The sequence below is a fragment of the Telmatherina bonti genome (assembly GCF_933228915.1).
Source record: "Telmatherina bonti genome assembly, chromosome: 9".
Taxonomy (NCBI): Eukaryota; Metazoa; Chordata; class Actinopteri; order Atheriniformes; family Telmatherinidae; genus Telmatherina; species Telmatherina bonti.
The window spans coordinates 12,153,356-12,174,276 of record NC_136627.1 but is presented as its reverse complement, the minus strand read 5'-3'; the positions used below and the strand labels follow the sequence as shown (position 1 = coordinate 12,174,276).

Below are 20,921 nucleotides of genomic sequence, written 5' to 3'. Positions count from 1 at the left end.
GCTTAACTCAAGTCAACATAACTCTGGGAGGCTGATATGGACCGAAGCACACAGGACACACCCCTTCCTACAGGAAGACAGGGAGAAAGGATGTGATCAATATCTGGCTTCAACTATTAAACCTAAAACTGGAAGAAAAAATGTCACTTTCACTGCTTTTGCCATTTTATCTTGTGTTGCAGAGAGGTTTAAAGAAGTTTGCGCTGCTTTGTTTAGCAAAAGCAGCAAACTGGAGCATTGGTGCTCCATTGGTTTTTACACTCTTCAAGATCAATTTTCCAAACGTGTAAGAAATAATCACCTGGTTTAGAGCAGTGTTTTTCAACCTTTTTTGAGCCAAGGCACACCACAAACCAAAATGTTTTTTTCTTTCTAAAAGTCCATATTATTAACATAAAGTCCATCTCATCAAAGCCTCAGATCAGATAAACACAAGAAAGGAATTTTATTATCTTTCACTGGGGCCTGTTTGGATGAACACAGAGCTGCTTTTTAGACCAATCAGGTGAAACTGGGTAATTTCTCAGGGCACACTAGTGTGCCACGGCACACTAAGGCTAAAAACGCCGGTTTAGAGCACGAGAAAATGACAAGAAAAAGTTGAGCCATGCAAGCATTGAAAAGTCAGTGGGTGAGTTGGACATAATTTGCCAGGCTAAAGCGGACTAAACGGATCCTTTACGTCAAGGTTTTGATGCATTTGCATGAATACATTTGTGATCAATTCAAAGACGGCATGGTGGAGGACTGAAATACTTGAAAATCGTTCCGTTTTTTTCCTTCACATAAAGCATATTTTATTGTTTCCATCCCAACAGGGAGCTTTCTGGCCTGGCAAGCCAGACTCTCTCGCTGCACCAGCGTAGAGTCTGGGGACTCAGTCACATCTACGGATCTCTAGGGCGAGTCAAACAAGTAGAGTAAACCAATCAGAAAAATGGCGGACGTGACGTCAGTAAAGCAGCAACCTACAATGTCTAGAAGTGTTCAGTAGAGCGAATGCAACAATAGAAACTAAACATGGCGAGCAGTGCTGTAGACATAAATGACCTGTGTCGGTTTTCCTGTAAAAACCTGAGGCTACATGGCGTTATTGGCAACTCCTGCTACGTCTGTGCACCATCTTGAATGTTTTAAAGAGTACATGGTGATGCAAGGCAAGAGTCTCCTCAGATCAACCAATCAGAATGGCTGGTTTGTTAACGACCGAAGCAAACTTCGTAAAGGGGAGGGTCTCCAGAGTGGCTCTGTATTGAATATATAGAACACTCCAGTATGGCGTGCCAGGAGCTTCCAGCAGCACACCTGAGACATCAGAGACTTAATATGCTACACATTCAGGATGGAAACTGTTATCAAACTATATTTAGTTCTGATGCAGACCAGAGGAGACCGAGTCGTCCTCAGGAGCCACTACCCTGCAACCCTTAGCCAGTCATTTGATTCCAGTGTGCTGGAGAGGGGAAACATGGAAAAGTTGCAGGATGGTAGATCTACGGCAGGGGGAACCCACCTCCAGTCCTCAAGGGCCACAATCCAGCAGGTTTTCCATGTATTCCTGCTCAAACTGAGTCATTGTGCTGAAGTTCATGGGCTGTTAGCTCCATTTGATTTGAGTCAGGTGTGTTGAAGCAGGAATACATTTAAAAAAAAAAAAAAAAAACTGGAGGACAGTGGCACTCGAGGATCTGGACCTGGGCACCCCTGATGTTTTATCTTCCCATCTTTGTCTACAAGTCTTACATATTAATATTTCTTTCATTTTTAGCATTTTTAGCTTGTTCAACTCTGCTAAGAAAGAAAGTTAAAAAATTCCAAGGTGTTGCTCAGTGTGTGTGTGTGTGTGTGTACCTGTGCTAGACCCCAGCCTGCTCCATGCTGTACTGCAGATCAGGGGGCTTGTAGCTGAGCAGCATATCACTGGTGCAGGATGAGGGGTAGCAGGCTGCTGCGTGGAGCTCCCCTTCAACATCACACACTGCATGACAAACATCTTTTACTGTTTCAAACAAAACAAAACAAAAAAGACGAGAGAGAGAAATGTGCAGACTGGTGTGTTTGCATTCGTCACACCAACCTGACTCTTCTCGCTGGTGCAGCTGCTGGCTTCCAGTCAGCGACGTCTGGCTGAGGATGTCTGACATGCGAGCAGAGCTTAGTGCCTTTCCAGCCAGGAGGCTCATCCCAGACATGGGGTCTGCCTGATCCTGGAGAAGAAAAAAAAAGACACAAGTCTTTGTCGTGTCATATTTCCACCAACGGGTCTGGGTTGTGATGGGATGGTTCGGTGTGATTCGGTGGACTAACGGTCCTTTTCCATTAGTATCAGCTTGTCTCAACTCGCCTCGCCTCGGTTTGGAGGGTTTTCCACGAGGCTTTTGTACCCATTTACCAGTACTTTTTATGTAACTCCTCAGCCCAGGTTCTAAGCGAGCTGAGTCGGGTTGTGTGTGTCGTCACCAGACTGCATGCTGCTATTGGTCAGAGGCACGACCAATCAGAGGTCAGGGAGTGACATCACTGGAAGAGCGACTCCAACTCGCAAGTTGCTTACATTACGTGGCAAGCAATGGTACAACCAAAGTCTGTTCCGTGGTCCAACACTGAGGTGGAGACATTTCTTTGCTTGGTTGCTGAGGAACAGAAGGAACTAGATGGAGCGACACAGAATGAAAAAAAAAAAATCTATCAAAAGCTTTCCAACTTAATGGCTGCGGGTACCAAAGGAGTTTTCAGCGGTGTCCAGAGAAGATGAAAGAGCTCAAAGGTGACTATCGGCAGGTCAAGGATCACAATGGTCGGAGTGGATCAACCAGACGAGACTGAAAGTGGTTCCAACAAATGGATACCATTTATGGTCAGCGACCGGCGAGCCGCAGACCAAGTAACTGATTGTCTCTAGGTCTTGTGTTGTTATAGAGCTTGTCGTGCACAACACTGACATCACAGTAATTTCACACAAACCCCGCCCATTTTAGACCTGGTACTAAACTGTAATGAAAAAGAAACAGGACCAAGCTGAGACGAGTAAAGTTGAGACAAGCTGATACTAATGGAAAAGAGACATAAATAATCTCTGTTGCGTTTCCACAGCAGAATGTACCCTTATGTGGTGGGCAGTGTATTAGCCAGAGCGTGATGTATCCATCAGCTACATCAGAGCATGATGTCAGAGCAGCACAGCAGCTCCCTTTTATCAAAACAACAAAAAAAGAAGGAGAATGGCGAACATCCAGCAGGTTGTTCCTTCTTCTTGTCTTGTGGCTTTAAACATGCAACATGTAAGAATTACTGACACACCGTGGTAAAGATTGGTATAGAAATGACGTCAAATCCAAACAGTTGTAAATGGACGGTGGCTGTCGGTGGACAAAATGCCTCCATGGTTTTATATGAAAGTGGATCCAGCAGCTTCAGGTGCAGCGATGACTGCACGGCAGATATAGACTTTAATATTGTCTACTGTCTTCTTCTATGTGACTTTTAAGGCATCGCTTAACACCCATCAAACAAAGCTGCTACTGCAGTTTCAGAGCTCAGAGGGTTTTGACTTCACACAGTTTGTCCACTTTGAGACACCGTAGTAAAAATGACAGCACAAATATAGCAGCTGCCATGTAAATAGGCCCACAGCAAGGGGACATAAATTACATAAAAGTTATTTCAGTTAAGTGATGAGAAATAGAAACAATAGAAAAGACCTTTAATGATACATTAAATTTTTTTTAAAGCATGCTGCACCTTTAAACAACCGGATTCCCTTATTGCTGAGTGACAAACCCTTTGACCTTTAAATGGATTAAAGTGTATCAAGTTCCACTCTTTAGAATCAGATCAGTGTGACTGAGACCACAACAGAAAATAAACTGCCTTGGATGTTGGATATTCTGGCAACATTTTTAGTTTCTGACTGTAGAAATGCAAGAAATGCACGGCGTCCTGTACAAAGCGTGACCCCTCAACAGGGCTTAATATGATCAGTTTAAAGCTTGATCAATTAAATAAGCTATTTAAGAATCTAAAGGTGATCGCTGTTGTCACTCACATAGGCATCATCGCAGGTCTGGATGGTGTGGTGGCGCTGTAGCTGTCCTCTGGATCTGTAGGCGTCACCCTGGGAACCTCGTGGATAGCCAACGCCGTTATGGTCAGGCACTTCCATGGCCTGTCCTGGGGGCCGGCACTCTGCATGGTCTGATTCTGAAAGGGGAAAAAAAAAAAAAAAGGGTTAAATGTGCACGTCATAGAGAAATCGTGCAGTATATGTTCTGGTTGCAGGCAGCAACTCAAATGTAAAAATAAACGTATTCTTGTCAGGAGAGAAACTGGACTCTGAATCACTGCAGTGAGATTTAAAATAGCCAAGCAAACAGGTCTCACCTCGAGAAGCTGGAGCACTCCTTATGTAAGCACCGTGTCTGTGTGTAGGGGAGCTGTAGGGCGGGGTTCCTCCTCGGGGAGGGCCGAGGAGTTCGTGTCCTTCCCCTGCTTTGGCCAGCAGACCCTCGTGTGGGTGGTGGTATCCAGCTGGCACCTCGTCCTCCTCCATGCTCTCCGAGTGAGGTAAGCTGGGACAAGGCGCCTGAGGCGTGTGCTGCTGCGGCGGCTGAACCTCTGGAGGTCGTATCTGGAGGAGGTGGTGGTAGTGTTGCCCCCCAGAGGCGCCCTGAGGCGCAGCTGGCTCCAGGCCGTCTCCTTGGCTCAGCTGGCGGAGAAGCAGCATATCTCCAAACTCTTGAGGCGCACTGCTGGGTGGTGTTGGGGGCGCTGGGCATGACCGGGGGCTCTGTCTTTTCAACAGGGCGGCCAGGTCTTGGGGGGGCAGTCTGGGGTCGGCGTGGCCTGTTAAAGAATGACGGGGAGACAGCAGGCCCTGCAGGGTCGGGGTGACGTGCTGTTGTGGGGGGCGGTAGTCCAAAGGAGTTGGGGAGAGCAGGGCCTGCTGTAGTGGGGAGGGGGCCCCGTAGCTGTTTGTCCCCACTGCCCCACTCTGGTAACCCTCCAGCCCAGGGACTTTAAGGGAGGCTCCCTGCAGATAGGGGCTGTAGGAGCCAACCACTCCAGACGCACCCCGGGAGGCGGCGTCGCCAGAGAACAGGTGGGGATTGAACTGGGCCTGGTCATAGGCGGACGTGAACCGGCCAAGGCTGCGACTGAAGAGGATGGGAGTAGAAGACAGTTAACTTCTAGTTACAGGCCCACCCTCAATGTCACACACAGAATGCTGAACTTCCTGTGTATCTCAATCTAGAAGGACAAGACACGAGCTAGCAAACACTCCGAGCCTGGTCTGGGTTCAAGGTTTCACTGAGAGGCGTAGAAATAAGACACCGTCACAGAGTCTCAGTGAAGGCACTCCTGGCTATGAAGAACCGTTTATGGGATAATGATGGGGGGGGAGACAAGGTTCACAAGGTCTCCTGGAACATGCATATCAACAACACTCACCCTGATACACTGAGGTGGGTAATTTGATGATTATTTCATCTCAGCAGAGCAACAGGATTAATCTTAAGGTTCAGTATTTTCAGCAATCATTCTCCCATCATTAGGAAAAAAAACATCAGCAATGTTGGGAATTTCAAATTTTTAGAAAAGCAGTGAATGTTTAAAAAAAAAAAAAAAAAAAAAAAAAAAAGTACATGCAATGATGAGCAGAAAACAAATGAATGACTGACTGATTTGACCATGAAATTTAAACAAAAGAAAGAGAGAGAGAGATGTCAGAAAATAAGGTAGAGGGAAGACACAGAAATGGTCCATTGGTTATGTAGGTGACCACTGGGGGGCGTGATGATGATGAGCTGGAGTAGGGGGTGGTCACCTGTGCGTCTCGGCGTTGTCTGCGCTGAGCTGCTTGCCGAGGACTCTGTGTCCCCCCGGTGTGGACAAAAAGCTGCCTTGTCTCTGAGCCCCACCTCCCAGCTCCACTTCCTGAACCTGGATGGTCACCTGGACAGTCGGCATGGGAAGAAAGACGTGCCTTTTAATTTCACTTAAAGCAAAACAAAAACATCTTTTAACCACTGTTAAGAGGGAGAAAATAGGAAATAATAAACTCCCTGGGGTCACCTGCTGCTGTTGAGGTACAACCTGCCCCAGTGGGACGGTGGGGCGAGCAGATGCAGCCTGCTGATTGGTTGGCAGAGAAACTCGAGGCATGCCTGTGGGAGGCGGGCTCCCACTCTGTCCCTGGTACATCGCCGGGGCACCATGCTGGTACTGCACCGATGACTGACCCCCTAAGAGATGAAAGGAAACCTCCTTTACTCATTTTTTACTCCATTTCAGTTCATTTGTGAATAATCAAGTTGAATCGGAACAATTAAAAACTTTCCATCGGCCTGTTTAGTTTATTTACTTCTTTTTTTTTTTTTTTTTTTGTAAAATTGCAAGTCCATCTAATGATGCCCTTACAGTGCCTTAATAAAAAGTAGTTCTCGTGTATTATTTCTGGGAGAAAAAAACAACCTTTAATTTAATCTGCACGCGCTTTACCTGCTTGTGCATTTTTTAAAGCCCAACTAAAAAACACACACATAACTGTGTTTGTGTACAGATTATGCAAAACAGACGCTGACATAATCAAGCACTTTTAAACCCTTGATGCATACCCAGCACATCTTCATGATTTCCATTAATGTTGAAAAACAACAAGCAGAATGTAATTAGTTAACGGATAATTACTCATGAATAATAGATGTACAGCTAAAAAGTGGACAGTTAGAGTGAAGCTGTGAAATGATCAATTAGCTGCGACTGATGCTGTGTTTCTGCCAAGTCACTACACCCACACCGATTTAAACGTATAAACCAATAAAGCACTGGAGCTGTTACTAACCGTGCCCTTGCATTATGCCTGCAGAGCCAGGCGGAGGACTCTGATTGGGCTGTCTGAAGAGGTGGTTGCTGGGATGTGTTGGCGGAGGGCTGGAGGGCTGGATACGCAACCTGACGGAGGACGGGCCCAGAGTAGGACAAGAGAAGAGAGAAATGTCAATGATGTAACGCCTCGGCTGATACTGCTCCAGCGCAATATGAGCTTCACTGTTCACTGGTGAGTTTTATGGGTTTTCTTTCTTGTTGTTCACCTCTGAAGCTGGTGGGTTAAGTGACTGGGCTGGCTCTCTCCATGGCCTAAAGACAGACCCTGCCGATAAAAAGAAATCAAATTTAACTCAAAGCACATACATTACATAACGAGATAATCCCTCCCCTGCTGAACAAATCGGCTTTATTTACCACAGAACAAACAGAATAATAATATTTCAGTTTCCTGTACAGTTGTAATAACATAAGATGCCTCCAAGTTAATCCCATTAGCCAACATAAATGCTATAAATACACAAGTATAACATGATGCAAACTCTCACACACATGCATGAACACAAGTCAGTTATTTTTTAAGGCATTAATGGTAAATATGTAATATTAGGAGTAGTTTTTTTTTTTAAAAGAATCTAAACACCAGGAACTTGCATTTAATCCAAACACTGATCACATGTTCCTGCAGAATGTATTATAATTGACTCAGAAAAGGTCTTATGATGTAATGCAGCTCACCACAACACTAGGATTTGTTGTTTTGCCTGCTGCTCTGTGGAACAACTTTTCTCGACAACTCTCTGAGAGGTAATCATCGGTTTTAAATACCTGGATTTGCTGGTGGAGGATTTGTTGCTCTTGCTGGTACAGGATATGCTGCTGCTGAGTGTGCTCCAGGAGGCGCTCGTCCTGCTGGGCAGCATACATTTTCTGGAGCTGCTCGCACTCCTGTTTCCAACACAGACATGTCGCCCGAATATTTAACATGCAAGACGGCAAGGAAAGCAATGAGCTATGTGTGTGAGCTGGCTGACCGTTTATCTAAAGCAGGGAGAGGAGAATCCCAAGTGAACTCCTTAAATAAAGCTAATGTTCTGGCTACAGATATTCACACTTCAGAAAACTGTTTTGCAAATACAAAAGCACACGTTCAGTGTTTCTGCATCCAAACTAATGGAAAAGACAGCTGCAACATTAACGTTGATTGCTGCTCAGATCTTTCATTTCTCCACACTTTGTCGTTTGAGTAAAGGTTTTGGTACGAGAGCAGCGGAACAAATGCCTCTTTTAATGTATTAACCTTTACGACACCTAACTAATGATAATCTCCCAGCACGTTATAGCACACCCAAGATGCAGCACCTGCTGCAAACATCATGTTTATCCTCCTTTCCAACAATACCACCTAGCAGGTGAGGTAATCTCATTGCAAGGTCACGGAAGATGATGTGATGTCCCAAGAAGTTGCTTGTTGTTTTCACATGGAAGACTCCGTCTGGTCTGAATCTTGTTGTGTTGTGTGTCAACATCACAGTGAGGCTCAAGTTGGATGATTTCTATAGAACAGATTCATGTGGAGGTAATAGTTGCAAATGATTTAGCAAGTGGACATGCTGTGATCTTTTGGCTAACTTGGCTGGACGTAGCAACATAAGTATCACTTTGCAGAGCTTCATAATTGTTGCGTTTTCAGTAACATTAAAGGTGGAGTATGTAAGATTTTCAATATTTTAAACTAACTAATAAAATAACTACAATCATAATTAGATAGTTTGTTTTTTTTTAAAACATGTAGGTTCCAGTCTGTCCATATTTGATGCATTATTAAATTAGTTTAGTTTTATGACAAGTTAAATTTATGACAAATGACAAAAAGCACATTTTTTTACTGGTAGGCAAACATTTAAGGATCTTTGTCATTAATTAAACTTGTAATTTAATAACGCATCAAATATGGACAGACTAGTACCTACATGTTTTAAAAAAACTAATTATGATTATAGTTATTTTTTTTGTTAATTTATTTTGAAAATATTGAAAACCTTACATACTCCACCTTTAATGGTGAAATATGACCAGCAACAGAAGAATCTGAGAGGCTGGTGAATTAAAAAGCAGCTTTTTTCCTCCATGATTTTCATCTGAATTATCTGATTTGCATCATCTGAACCACTTGAACATACAAAAAGTGTTGAAAAATTAAGTTTAAGTTGCTGCTCCGTCTGATCAGATGAATGTTTTCAGCCGCTTCACAATACTCTGTGCAATTTAAGTTGATATCTATCAGCATAGGCGCATGTTAATGATGACATTATATTTCATTTTATGGACTTTATCATCTCACATGAAAGGCAAATATCATTAATGTTGTTACTTTTGTCCTGAGTTTCCCTGTAGATACGGTAAAAAAAACATTCAGGGAAAAAATGTCACAATAACTGAATGATGCTGCTTTAACACAGTGAAGCCATTAAATCTACGCATCTCGTGCCTGAAGAGAGCTTTTGTCCTGTGATGCTCTGACCCTGTTTCATCTCAGTCAGCGTTAACCCCAGCTGTAGCCTTACCATGTAATCGCTGTGCTCCTTACAGGAAAGATCTGGCAAACCTGAGGTGCCTGATGGCCCAACAGGTCGAGATGGAGATTAAGCTTCCTCATAACAAGTGGTTTAGGTTTGGCTTTAAAATACTGTGACATGACACTACTGTGAGTGGAAAGGTTCACAAAAAAACAAAAGGGACAAAGACAGATAGAAAGAAAGAAAATTGTTTTTTAACTTTTGTGAGTCACAAAGTTCATGATTTTAGGTTACACTGCATAGAAGAGTTTATTTTGTGCAAAAGCAGATCTTCGCCGAGTTCGGTCTTCTCTGTATTCACGTGAGGTTCATCAGCCATCAGATAGCAGGATGTGAGTGAGGACAAAGCACTTTGTGATTCCAGCACCTCATGAGGTGATTAGGTGATATTACCACCCATCCAGGGAATTCAATAACAAAATCAAATAATTAAAACGGCCTTGAACCTAAAATATTATAAAAAATCTATTCAGTATCTTGTCAAGATAAATCAATTTTCAGATACTAATAAATACTAAAATTTAGTATCCAGTTAGATATCAATTAATACGGTTATTATTACTTAAAGCTGGGGTAGGAAATCTTGCTCAGAGACATTTTTCTTGCTCTGGGTGAGGCGGTTCCTCGTCCTGATAGTAGTCTATACATTTTGTAATCATGAACAACAAAAAATATACTTAGACCCCTCAGTTTACTGTAAATCTGTCAAAACTCTGACCAATCCAAACGTTCGGACCGAACTAAAGTTGCATCTATAGTTACGGTGATATAACTATGTTGATAGCTTTAAGTTACTTTGATATATCTATGCAGCTATAAGTCTATAGTTGATAATACCATACTGTGGGTTTTTTTTCCTCCTCTGTAGATTGAAAAATAGCATTAGGTATCGAGCGTCGTCCTCGGTATCGGTGTCGAGTTAAAATTTTAGTATCATAATAACCCTAATTCAGGTTGCTTTGTTGTGGTTACTGGTAAAATTGTGACTCAGATTTGCAGTTTAGAACTTAATCAAATTAGCATCATATTACTGTTGATGTCAAATAATCTTTTAATTATCTTTTCCTTGGCAATTTGTTGCCAGAAAGCAAAAGAGCACCCAGTGGGAAATGTGATGTAATCTGTCTGTTCTGATCAGCGGTCCAGCAGAGTTAAAGTTCTCATATTATTTATAATATCAATCATAAGGCCATGATGATGATAACCATCTGCCACCAGTGAAGAGTTGTAGTTTCTGATGTGAAGAAACAGCTGCAGGCTAAGCAAAGTTCCACACCACTGGTGATTACATCGTTGCTACAACCCCGCAGCCCTCATGTCTGGCAGTGGCTAAAAAACAAAATTCCTTAAAAAGTTGCTGGTTATATGGTGAAGAATATCATCCCATTATGCTGCAGACTTGTTACGCCATAAGCTCTGAGCCTCACATGCATGATTTTACTAGTTTGTAAACGTTACTGTTAATTAATTGCTATAAAAAATTTTAAAAAAAGACACTGACATACAAAAAACTGCATGAGGAGGGAAAGCCAGCACATGTCAAAAGTAAATGCTGGTTGACTTTATAACCAAAGTAAACAAGGAACTGCAAACGGATGTGCATGTTTGGTAATACAAGAGTACTACTTTTCTCAGCAAGTAATGCACTAATGAAGGCAGTAATCCTATAATCCACTTACTTTTCAAATTAACATTAACCAACACTAATAGACAATGACTAGTTGCTAATGCTTAAAACAAAGCAGTGATGGTGAGAAAACAAGTTCATTTATCACCCTCGGTTTAGATATTTTAAGTTTGGAAACATTTCTAATGACTTTTTGCTGCATCTAACAAATAAATAGCAGAATTTGTGCTGTCAATGAATGATCAGAAATAACATATAATTTCATTTAATCAGACTTAAATGAGTCAACTAGCTTCACATTTAAGTGCTTTTTCCCACATATTTGTTCACAGACATTCTCATTTTTTTGCTTTCAATCCATCATACTATAAAAATCCTCTCTCTCTCTCTCTCTCTCTCTCTCTCTCTCCATATATAATATATATATATATATATATATTTCTTTTTTTAAATTGGGATGAAAAATCAGAAAGTCCTTCAAATAAAATGTGGACAAAAATGAATATTTAACATGATATTACTGTCATTTAAAGGTGGAGTATGTAAGATTTTAATTTTTTTTTTTTTTTTAATTCACTAAAAAAATAACTACAATCATAATTAGATAGTTTTTTTTTTTTAAACATGTAGGTTTCAGTCTATCCATATTTGAGGTGTTAATAAATTACAAGTTTAATTAATGACAAAGACCCTTCTTAAATGTTTGCCTACCAGTAAAAAAATGTGCTTTTTTTCATTTGTCATTAATTAAACTTGTAATTTAATAACGCATCAAATATGGACAGACTGGAACCTACATGTTCAAAAAAACTATCTAATTATGATTGTAGTTATTTTTTAGTTAATTTTTTTTTTTTAAATATTGAAAATCTTACATACTCCACCTTTAATCTATTCATTCTACTTCAAATGTATTGAAATATTCAAGATAACACGATTCTGTACTAAATACGCATATGTAACAGAATGAATAGCCTGGTTTCCTCTGAATGAAATGAATTCAGGTTTTTTCCACATTGTAACATCAGTGACATGTTTACCTCCCTCATTAAATCAAGAGACGCACCTGCTTGAGCTGTTTAATGAGGCTGCTGTTCTCCAGATGAGCCTTGAAGGCGTGGATGGTGGCGGCGCCGTCAGAGAACCGTCTGACAGGAGAGAAGCGCTCCATGGGGAGATGAAGGGTGTTACAGTCCTTATAGCTGGATCTGAAAAGGGGACCGCAGGGAACAGACACACACAAGTGTGTACACCAACACACACACACACACACACACACACACACACACACACAATGACAACATCCCAAATGGCACAAACAAACACACACACACACACATTCAGTCATAGACACAGAGATAAGAAACAGAGACAGACATATGAGCTCTTCCGACCTGCATGAAAGATTCAGATGTCCTGACATTTGTACCGTAAATGTGTAGAAAATTAAATTTAGCAGTAAATGATTTCATCCAGCCCAGAAAGTGAGCCAGGATGAGCGCAGTAACCTGCAGCACAAACCATGTAAATGTTACAACAGCACCGCTCATATATGACATTTAGCGTTGGTTCCTGAAATCTTTGTTTCTGCAAATAAGTTATTTCCACTAATTACCTTTACATGCAAAGTCCAGGAAAATAAGCTACTTTTTGCTGATTAGAAAAGGGTACACAGGCAAATAATAAGAGTACGCACAACTAACAGAGTTTGACAATCTTGGTAATACAACAAAATAACAGACAAAGGTGGAGGGACAGAGTCCTGATCTGAAATACAGGTCTACGCTGTTTTCTGCATTCACAATCAACCCTACAGACAGGAAAATAAAGAACAAAACACTGATCTAAAGTGGGGGGTAATACTTACAGGAAACACAGCTGAGACTTCAACACTGACATAAAAGAGTACTTTCTACTACACGAAAGATACACAGATATTTATTTATCTGTGATGTTTTCCTCATACGAGAACAGAACTACCAAATCTAGGCTGCAAACATGTTGCATACCTGTTCTTTCCGAGTGTGTGGAGAAGAGTTATTTCTGATCCTGGTTTACTGCTGTGGTGGAGATACGTCTGCCCTGTGCCAAAAACTGCACCTCCACCATCATTACTGACAAAAAACATCAAGCCTCAGTGGAGGGTACACCACTTCCAGTTGAAATCCATCAGCAGCGTGTGTGTCAGAGAGGAGCTGTGTGTGTGTGTGTGTGTGTGTGTGTGTGTGTGTGTGTGTGTTTGAGTGCCACAGAAAGTCAGACTTCATATGACCTCATTTAATGTGCGAGTCAGAGTTTGTGTGTGAGTGTGTTTGTGCAAATACGGCTTAGAGAAGTGTCCCCTCACCGGGTGTATATGTCGGGGGCCCAGCCCCCCCTCTGGCGGGGGCCCTGGGGCCTCTGTGACTCTGTCGAGGGCTCGCCATGCGGTGTGCTCGTGAGCGTGTGCCGCTTGGAGCGGTTCGCCAGGTACCTGGGCCGCAGGGAGGAGGGGAGGATGGGGATGAGGGTGGGAGACAGGAAGCAGCGCTGGTCAGCTCTCTGTCCTCATTGGCCAACGGAGATGGGGGGGGAAAGGCCCACCCCTTCCCACCTCTGCCAATAGGTGCCATCATTCATATCATCTTAGCCAATCAGAAAACATCAAATAAAATTATACCACAGATGGATGTTGTAGCTTATGGGTCTCCAACAACCCCCCAGTTTCCAATTTAAGGACTGGACCGGTTGCCAGGTTTGTGTTTATTGCTTTTGCAAGCTTCAGAGTTAGCAAAGCTGAGTGAGAAAGAATGGAAAAAGTCCAGAGAGTAATTTGGCACTTTCTGAAATGAGAGAGATAAAGAAGCTCTGGGTCAAGAGTTTGAGCGATAGGAGGGCTGTCACTGATTGGAACGGTGGCAGACGGCACTTGCGCGATGGAGAAAGGAGAAAAGATGGGATAAGCACCACAGCACAGTGGCCACTTCCCAAGGGGAAAAAAGCAGAGCAGCCTAGAGGCATTCACTCCCAGCAACCCAGGACACCGGCGAAGTCTACAGAAGGTGCGGTCTGAAGGGGACCGGCTCAGAAACCCTACCTGGACTTCTTTCAGACATTTGTTCCATAAATCTTCTTAAACTGACTCATTTATGGACAACTTCTAAAATATCCTTCCACATAAATTTCTACATAAAACTGGTCTGAGACACACTTTCCTCCCTCACCTACTCTGACCTGCTCAGTGTTTCTTTTTGGGTTTTCCGCCATGTCCGGTTCAGACAGCACCTCTGTAATGATTACCCAATCACCAAAACCGTAACCATGGGTTACCTCTGCACTGCCTCCTGGTCTGGCTCTCCATCTGAACCCTCCTCATCCACCGGAGCTACTCCAGAGATAGGATGCTGAGAGAGACAACGAGTTACTGGTCAAGACTTGTTGAAACTCAGCATAAACAGAATGATTGTATAAAGAAATCCAGGTCCGCACCGGGCTGGTGACAAGCGGTGAGGGCCCTCGAGGCCTCTTCAGGAGTTGAGCGTGTAGCTGAATGTTGGCGCCGCCATCTGAAGCCCTTCGGCCCAGAGGGCCCATGCCATTGAGAAGCTGCAGGGTTGGCGGCTGCAGCAGTGATTGCTCCTACAGAATCAGTACCCACAGAAAGTCAGATTACAGTACAGATAAAGCAAGTTTCCAGGGCTAAATATCCAGTATAATAACTATCTGCACCTTGTATTCCAGCTGTTGTGTTGGCTGCAGGCTCTGCGTTGGCATGAGGGTGAGCATCTGAGCCATTGTAGGGGCAACTTGGGGGAAAGGGGGCTGAGGCAATGCACCACGAGGGAAACCCGGTGGAAGCTTCTGGAGGTCTTCCTGCATCTCCGTCCTGTAGAAGGCAGGACGACATAAAACAAGACTGAGTCAGGCAGTCAAATGCACGATAGAGCTAAGTTTTATTTAACATTTAACTGCATCACTGTACACTACATGCACAGGGGAGGGGTGAATGAACTTATAAAAAGAAACGACCAATAATTTTCCTATTAACTAAATAGTGCATAAAATGTATCACTGCTCTTCTACAACAGGTGTAGTAAATTAAAGAGGTGTTTATGATGTACCTTTGGTCTGGTACCCCCACAGTGTGCCGCCTCATTGATAGGTAGCGAGCCATGGCCTCGGGAGACGGCTCCTCCCCTTCATCACTGTCCAGGGCCATGCTGCCATCAGGCTAAAAACGATAAATACACTCAGATTTAGTCGTTAGAAGTCTCCTTTGTTAGCGCAGGTTGTATGATTGAATAAAACTGCAGCCAGATTTTTAAAAAAAAACAAACTTAAAATAAATTCAAATGCAGCTCAAATGTATTTGCTTAAAAGTTCCAGGTTTGCCTCTGAAATCCCTGCTGCAATGCAGTAATCTGACGCATTCTTGTGTTTCAGTGTTTGTGAGTCAGAGCCTGTGTGTAAAGTCTGAGTGCGCGTGTAAGTATGACTGGATGTGACTGATAACAGCCTACAGTGAAAGTTGGATTCCAGTCTACTCTACCATAGTAAACAGTAGTAACAAATGATAAACCCTGCAGGCAGAGAGCATTCATTTACTTATTTATTTTCCTTGGATCACACTGGTCACATTACAAGTGGTTTGGCACCATGCTTGGGATTGTAAACCCAGGAGGCAAACACCTGACATCAAATCACAGTGACCCTAAACGAACCACTCAAGTAGACTGGATGACTCACCTCAACGATTTGGTTCTCTGGGTTGATGAGCTGGACGTGGGGAACGGTTATGCTAACTGGATTACCTTGTGGGTCTGTCTGCTGGGCATGGACACACACACACACACACACACATACACATACATACATACATACAGGTTATGTGAGGATTACACTGCTTTCATAACAATCTTCTTATAGCAAGTGGGATTGACAGATATGGGTTAAAACCTAACAAGCTAACTTCCTGAAAGTCATGAGCTCATATGACTTAAATGAAGACGATTAAGAGAAAGACAAACATCTCTGACTCAATGACAATCACAGAACAAGTTAAATCAACAAAGTCTCAGTCTTTCAAACTTCATATTCTCTTAAGAATGTATTTCTATAAAGATATACAAAATAATGCATGCAGTGGTCAACATTTTCATAAATTAATACATATACATCCATTAATATGTCTTTTTCTTGTTAAATAAATTCAAATTGTGTAATATACTCTATATGAGTTTCCATAAAAATGAGCTCATGCTGCGATCTATAAGCTCAGAAAAGTGGAAAAATTGACACTAAAACCCATCCTGCATCACAACACAAGAGAAAACAGATCACCTGTACGGCATTCAGAGGATAGCTGATGCGCGGTGTGGGCGGGGCAACACGCAGTGACTTGTGTTTCTTGAGGCGTTCAGCCAGTAGACTGTATATGGCACTGTAGTGATCGTATGCATCGGTTTGTAGGGACTGTTGACAAAGAAAAGGAAAAGGAAAGGTAAGCATCGCTGATGAGAGCTGAGATAAAAACAGCCTCTGTGTTTGTGTCACACCTGAAGCGTGCGCTCTCGATCCAAGCCCATCTCAGACATGGCTATCAGCACCTGCTCATTGATGAGCTCTATCTCCCTCTCCGTCTTCACCTGCTCGCACTCTGCTATCAACTGGAAGGAAATATTATTTATTACAGCGTTTCCTCAGAATTTCTAAACTTTTAGACTTTTTTTCTTTGGTACATAAATAAAACTATTGATCTGTAACATCACAAGCCGTGGCTAAATGACCGCAGAAAAGGACATCAGGAATTTAATGAGATAGAAGTAAACGTAAGAATTTTATTGAGCACTCACCCTATCGAACTCTGGGTCTGGGTCTCCTTGTCTCATCCACTTGTTCTTACAGATCTGCTCCATGGTCAGCCGTCGGCTGGGCTCCAGAACTAACATGTGTCTAATTAAATACTCACAGTCTGTAATAACACACAAACACCAGAGCTCATTCACACATGCAACATTACACAGGAAACTAAGTAAAATATCAAAACAAATTAACTGGATAGTCAAGTAATAAGTCTGATTAATAACCCAAGAAATTGTAAATATTAACAATGACTGCCTTTCAAGATCTTGTGACTTAATTGTCCAGTGTCACTAGCAGATATGGAACAAGGGAAAGGTCGCATGCAGCTCCACGCGTCCAGCGCGCTAAACTTAAGGCACATTTACATCAGACTTTTTGATTTGAATCCTGGTCCGTTTGCTCGGAAAGTCCGCTATGTTCTGATTCAGATCAAAGAAACGAAGGTTTCGGCCTGTTTCAGGCGGACCATACACAGGAAGTGGACTAAAAGAAAGTGAACAGTGGGTTCAGTAGACAGCACCCCGAGTAAACACAACATGATGATAGATGGATCTGAATGGGAGAAATAGCTCTCTGAGACGACGTGGAAGTATTTGGTCAAAGTTCAGACAGAACTCCGATCAACTAGACCACTAGGATCTGTTCATAAACTCCATGTTTTCCAGCCTCTGGTGGAGAGGGAAAGACATTTTCTTAAAGTTCCAATTCATCTGAGAAGTGCGGCGTCGACGCAATCTCTAGTCCACAATGATGTTGCCCGAACTATCCTGATGTGAATGCACCCTTAGCCTCTCATCATGACAACAAGGTATAAAATCCTGAACCCTAACCAATCTTTACGCCATGCTTTCTCACTATTAAGAGCCTTCAGTAAACTTTCAAACACAATAAAATGCAACAATGACATGGTGCAAAGTTTCCAGGCAGCTGCAGCACATCTGCTGGTAACAGCTGTACACAGGTACCAATAATTCTGCAGAAGGCACCAAATCAGTAATAATCCTATACAGCCTTGTGCAAAGTAAAGGGAAATGTACAAACACGTCATGTTATATTTAGGCTGAGTCATTTAAACAATGATGCATTATTGGTGCGTTATGTTTCTTTAAAAAAAAAAATGTTAAAAAAAAAAGGGGGCAGATATGACAAGAAATTTTCTTTTTTCTGCTCCTTTTCGAGCATGGTGCTCTGTTTTGTTTTGTTTTTGTACTGTAAATTCTTACCTTTTGTATGAACATGTGAGAAAATAAATATCAGGTTTAAGTCAATCTTACAGAAAGGACACAAAATATGTGTGGCAGATTGTCAATGGTGCTGATGTGTAAACTAACTAAGATGTCAAATGATATTGTTAAAAAACTAATCTCTACTGGTAAATGTTTGCAAAAAATCGACAGACAGTTCAGTAATGCTTTAAAGACACATTACGTAAGTTTCTGACCTTAAAACTCTGCCTCTCAGACTTGTTCAAGACACAGTGACATCTATTGTGTGCATTTCTAGAGCCGCTGCTGCCCAGCACCATCCAGAGGGTCATAAACCGCACCGTAAAACTTTTAAATCTGGGACACGATGTGACGTTGCAGAAGTTTTGTTTCACAGTATGATAAGAAACTGGCTGTTTTGAACACGCAACGGCGCTGATTCAGCAAAGTAACGCAAGATTAAAAGAGAGAACAAAATAAGAGTCACTGTAAGATCGTCTTTTGCAGGTTTGAGAGAGCAGGTCAGGTAGGATGTAAGACGGATGCAGAATGAGCTGTCGATAGGGGCGTGTGACGGGGAAAATGGTAAAAGCTCTGTAGTTTGTCTTTAAACTGTTTATTACCAATTATCCTCAAGGGCAAAAATAAAAGATGGGGAAAAAGTAACTATCAATTCAACTTACATTTCAATTATCAGTGGAAAAAATGTTTGTGTAAAGTCCTGCTACTGATCCTAAAAAGAAAAATAAAAAAAAACTCACATGCTCCATGCATGTTGACTGACTTTCCTTTGTCTTTTTAAAACTAAAAGTCAAATAATCTTTTAAATATTCCATGACCTCCACTTTGAGCTTGAATAGCAGCTGTTGAAAGTTGTTTTTGTGTTCATGTCCTCACTACAATTACAACAGATTTCAATCATGATCTACTTGTTGAAAAATGCAAACTTACTGGATGAAAGCCCCTGGAGGAGGGAAGGAAATGTAAACTGAGAAAAATCCTACCTGTAGACATGAAGAAAGGGATGCGGAACTTTCCACTCAGGACGCGCGCTCGCAAATTTTGTAGAGTGCTGCCATCGAAAGGTAAGGCGCCACACACCAGCACATATAATACTACACCTAAACTCTATAAAAACAACAAAAACAAAAAGCTGAGTTCAAAGCTTCGATGTGCAACTAAATAATGAATCAAAAGCAGACAAACTGGGTTACTCCTCTTACCCATATATCTACTTTAGGTCCGTCATACTCCTTCCCCTCAAACAGCTCTGGAGCAGCATATGGAGGGCTGCCACACCAAGTCTTTAAAAGCTGGCCCCGAGAAAAAATGTTGCTGAAGCCAAAATCTAAAGACAGAGATGAGACGGGTCACTCCTCTGGACAAAGAAAAAAACAAAAAAAGACAACATAGTCGATATAATGGGAACACACCTGCAATTTTGATGTTGAGGTTGTGGTCCAGTAACAGATTCTCCGCCTTCAGGTCTCTGTGGACGATGTTGCGGCAGTGGCAGAAGTGGACTGCTGCAACAATCTGCTTAAACTTCCTCCTGGCGTCCTTTTCCGCCATTCGCCCATGAGCCACCAGGTGGTCTGCACACACGGGGTTCAGAGTCAGAGTGCATCTGCTACATGCCTATCTACACAACATCTTCCACTTAAGGTGTCATTAAACCCAAATCCTCCTGCTCCCAAGAAACTAAATATGTAAACAGAAAACTATGGAAGGTTTCCATTTCATTTGGATCTTCTCCTGAAAACCGACTTGCTTTGACACGAAACAGGAGAAAACTATATTGTTGCCCAGTTATTAATAAGAGCATATCACATACATGTTTCTGTTTACAAAGAGACATTTTTAAAAAAAAATTTAAAAATTTAAAAAAAAGCTGCTTTGCATGTTTAGACCTCGATCAAAAACCAAAAGGAAGCAAAAACAAACAGCAGCAGGATGTGCAAAGACCAAAACAATTAACTTTAACTGCGGGGTACTCCCTTACCAAATATCTCCCCACCGCTAGCGTACTCCGTTACCAGATAGATCATCCTCTCCGTCTCCATCACCTAAAAGCAGAAACAAATGATAACAACGGGACTCACAGACCCTCTGACAGGCTGACATCCACCGATGGGTGGTTCATCAGTTACACAACAGCATGAGTAAGCACTGTTTGGCATATAAACAAGACCGGGTTAAACTGAACATGCATTTCAATCTGGACTGCATGGTGTGTGTACAAACTTCAGGAACAAGCTTTACAGCAAAATGATTAGGTTATGTTGGAAATGATGGGTTTCAGATAAGATTATCTTTTAAAAAAAAAAACAATGTAAAAAACAATCTCAATAAATTTAGTCAGCCAGATTCAAAGGGGGACAAGAGTGAAGATAAAAACCTTCTGCTCTGTGGTGCAAATACTCCTTAAAAACTAAGATGCTAAACAACCGTTTGTCTTATTTGTACTTCTCCAGCTGGGCCACAAGTCTCAGGTGTGAGATGTGTGCAGAGCGTATTGTTGGCTCTGTGGGGGAGTGTATACCTGGTAGAGGCGGATGATGTGGGGGTGCTTCAGCAGCTTCATGATCTGCACCTCTCTGAAGATCTTTTTCAGGTTCTCATCATCCAACTGAGTTTTATCTACGATTTTTATAGCCACCTGGAGACAGGGAGACAAGGAATCGATGGATAAATAACGAGAGAAGATGTAGGGAAAAAGAAGGAAACGGCGAAAGTAGAAGAAATGAAGATGTTTACCAGTTCTCAAAAGTAGACACAACACATTCCTATTAGTGGTATTTAGCTGACAAAGTTCCACTAGGACTGGGCGATTAATCGGATTTT

General features: G+C 42.1%; 1 protein-coding gene across 1 annotated transcript; it reads right to left on the bottom strand.

Moving 5' to 3' along the window:
* sik3 (SIK family kinase 3) lies at positions 1–19,664 on the bottom strand. Its single transcript, XM_079246476.1, has 23 exons — positions 19,511–19,664; positions 19,301–19,425; positions 19,082–19,205; positions 16,863–16,981; positions 16,566–16,676; positions 16,351–16,482; positions 15,757–15,837; positions 15,132–15,241; positions 14,740–14,896; positions 14,500–14,649; positions 14,341–14,414; positions 13,379–13,504; positions 12,098–12,239; positions 7,654–7,773; positions 7,092–7,150; positions 6,842–6,951; positions 6,073–6,242; positions 5,825–5,952; positions 4,381–5,153; positions 4,046–4,200; positions 2,078–2,207; positions 1,852–1,978; positions 1–67 (listed from the first exon to the last, which is right to left on the bottom strand). Exons 1-22 carry the CDS (start codon positions 19,647–19,649, stop codon positions 1,857–1,859), a joined length of 3,357 nt encoding a protein of 1,118 aa, XP_079102602.1. The 5' UTR covers positions 19,650–19,664; the 3' UTR covers positions 1–67; positions 1,852–1,856.
* Between the last annotated feature and the right edge of the window lie 1,257 nt (positions 19,665–20,921).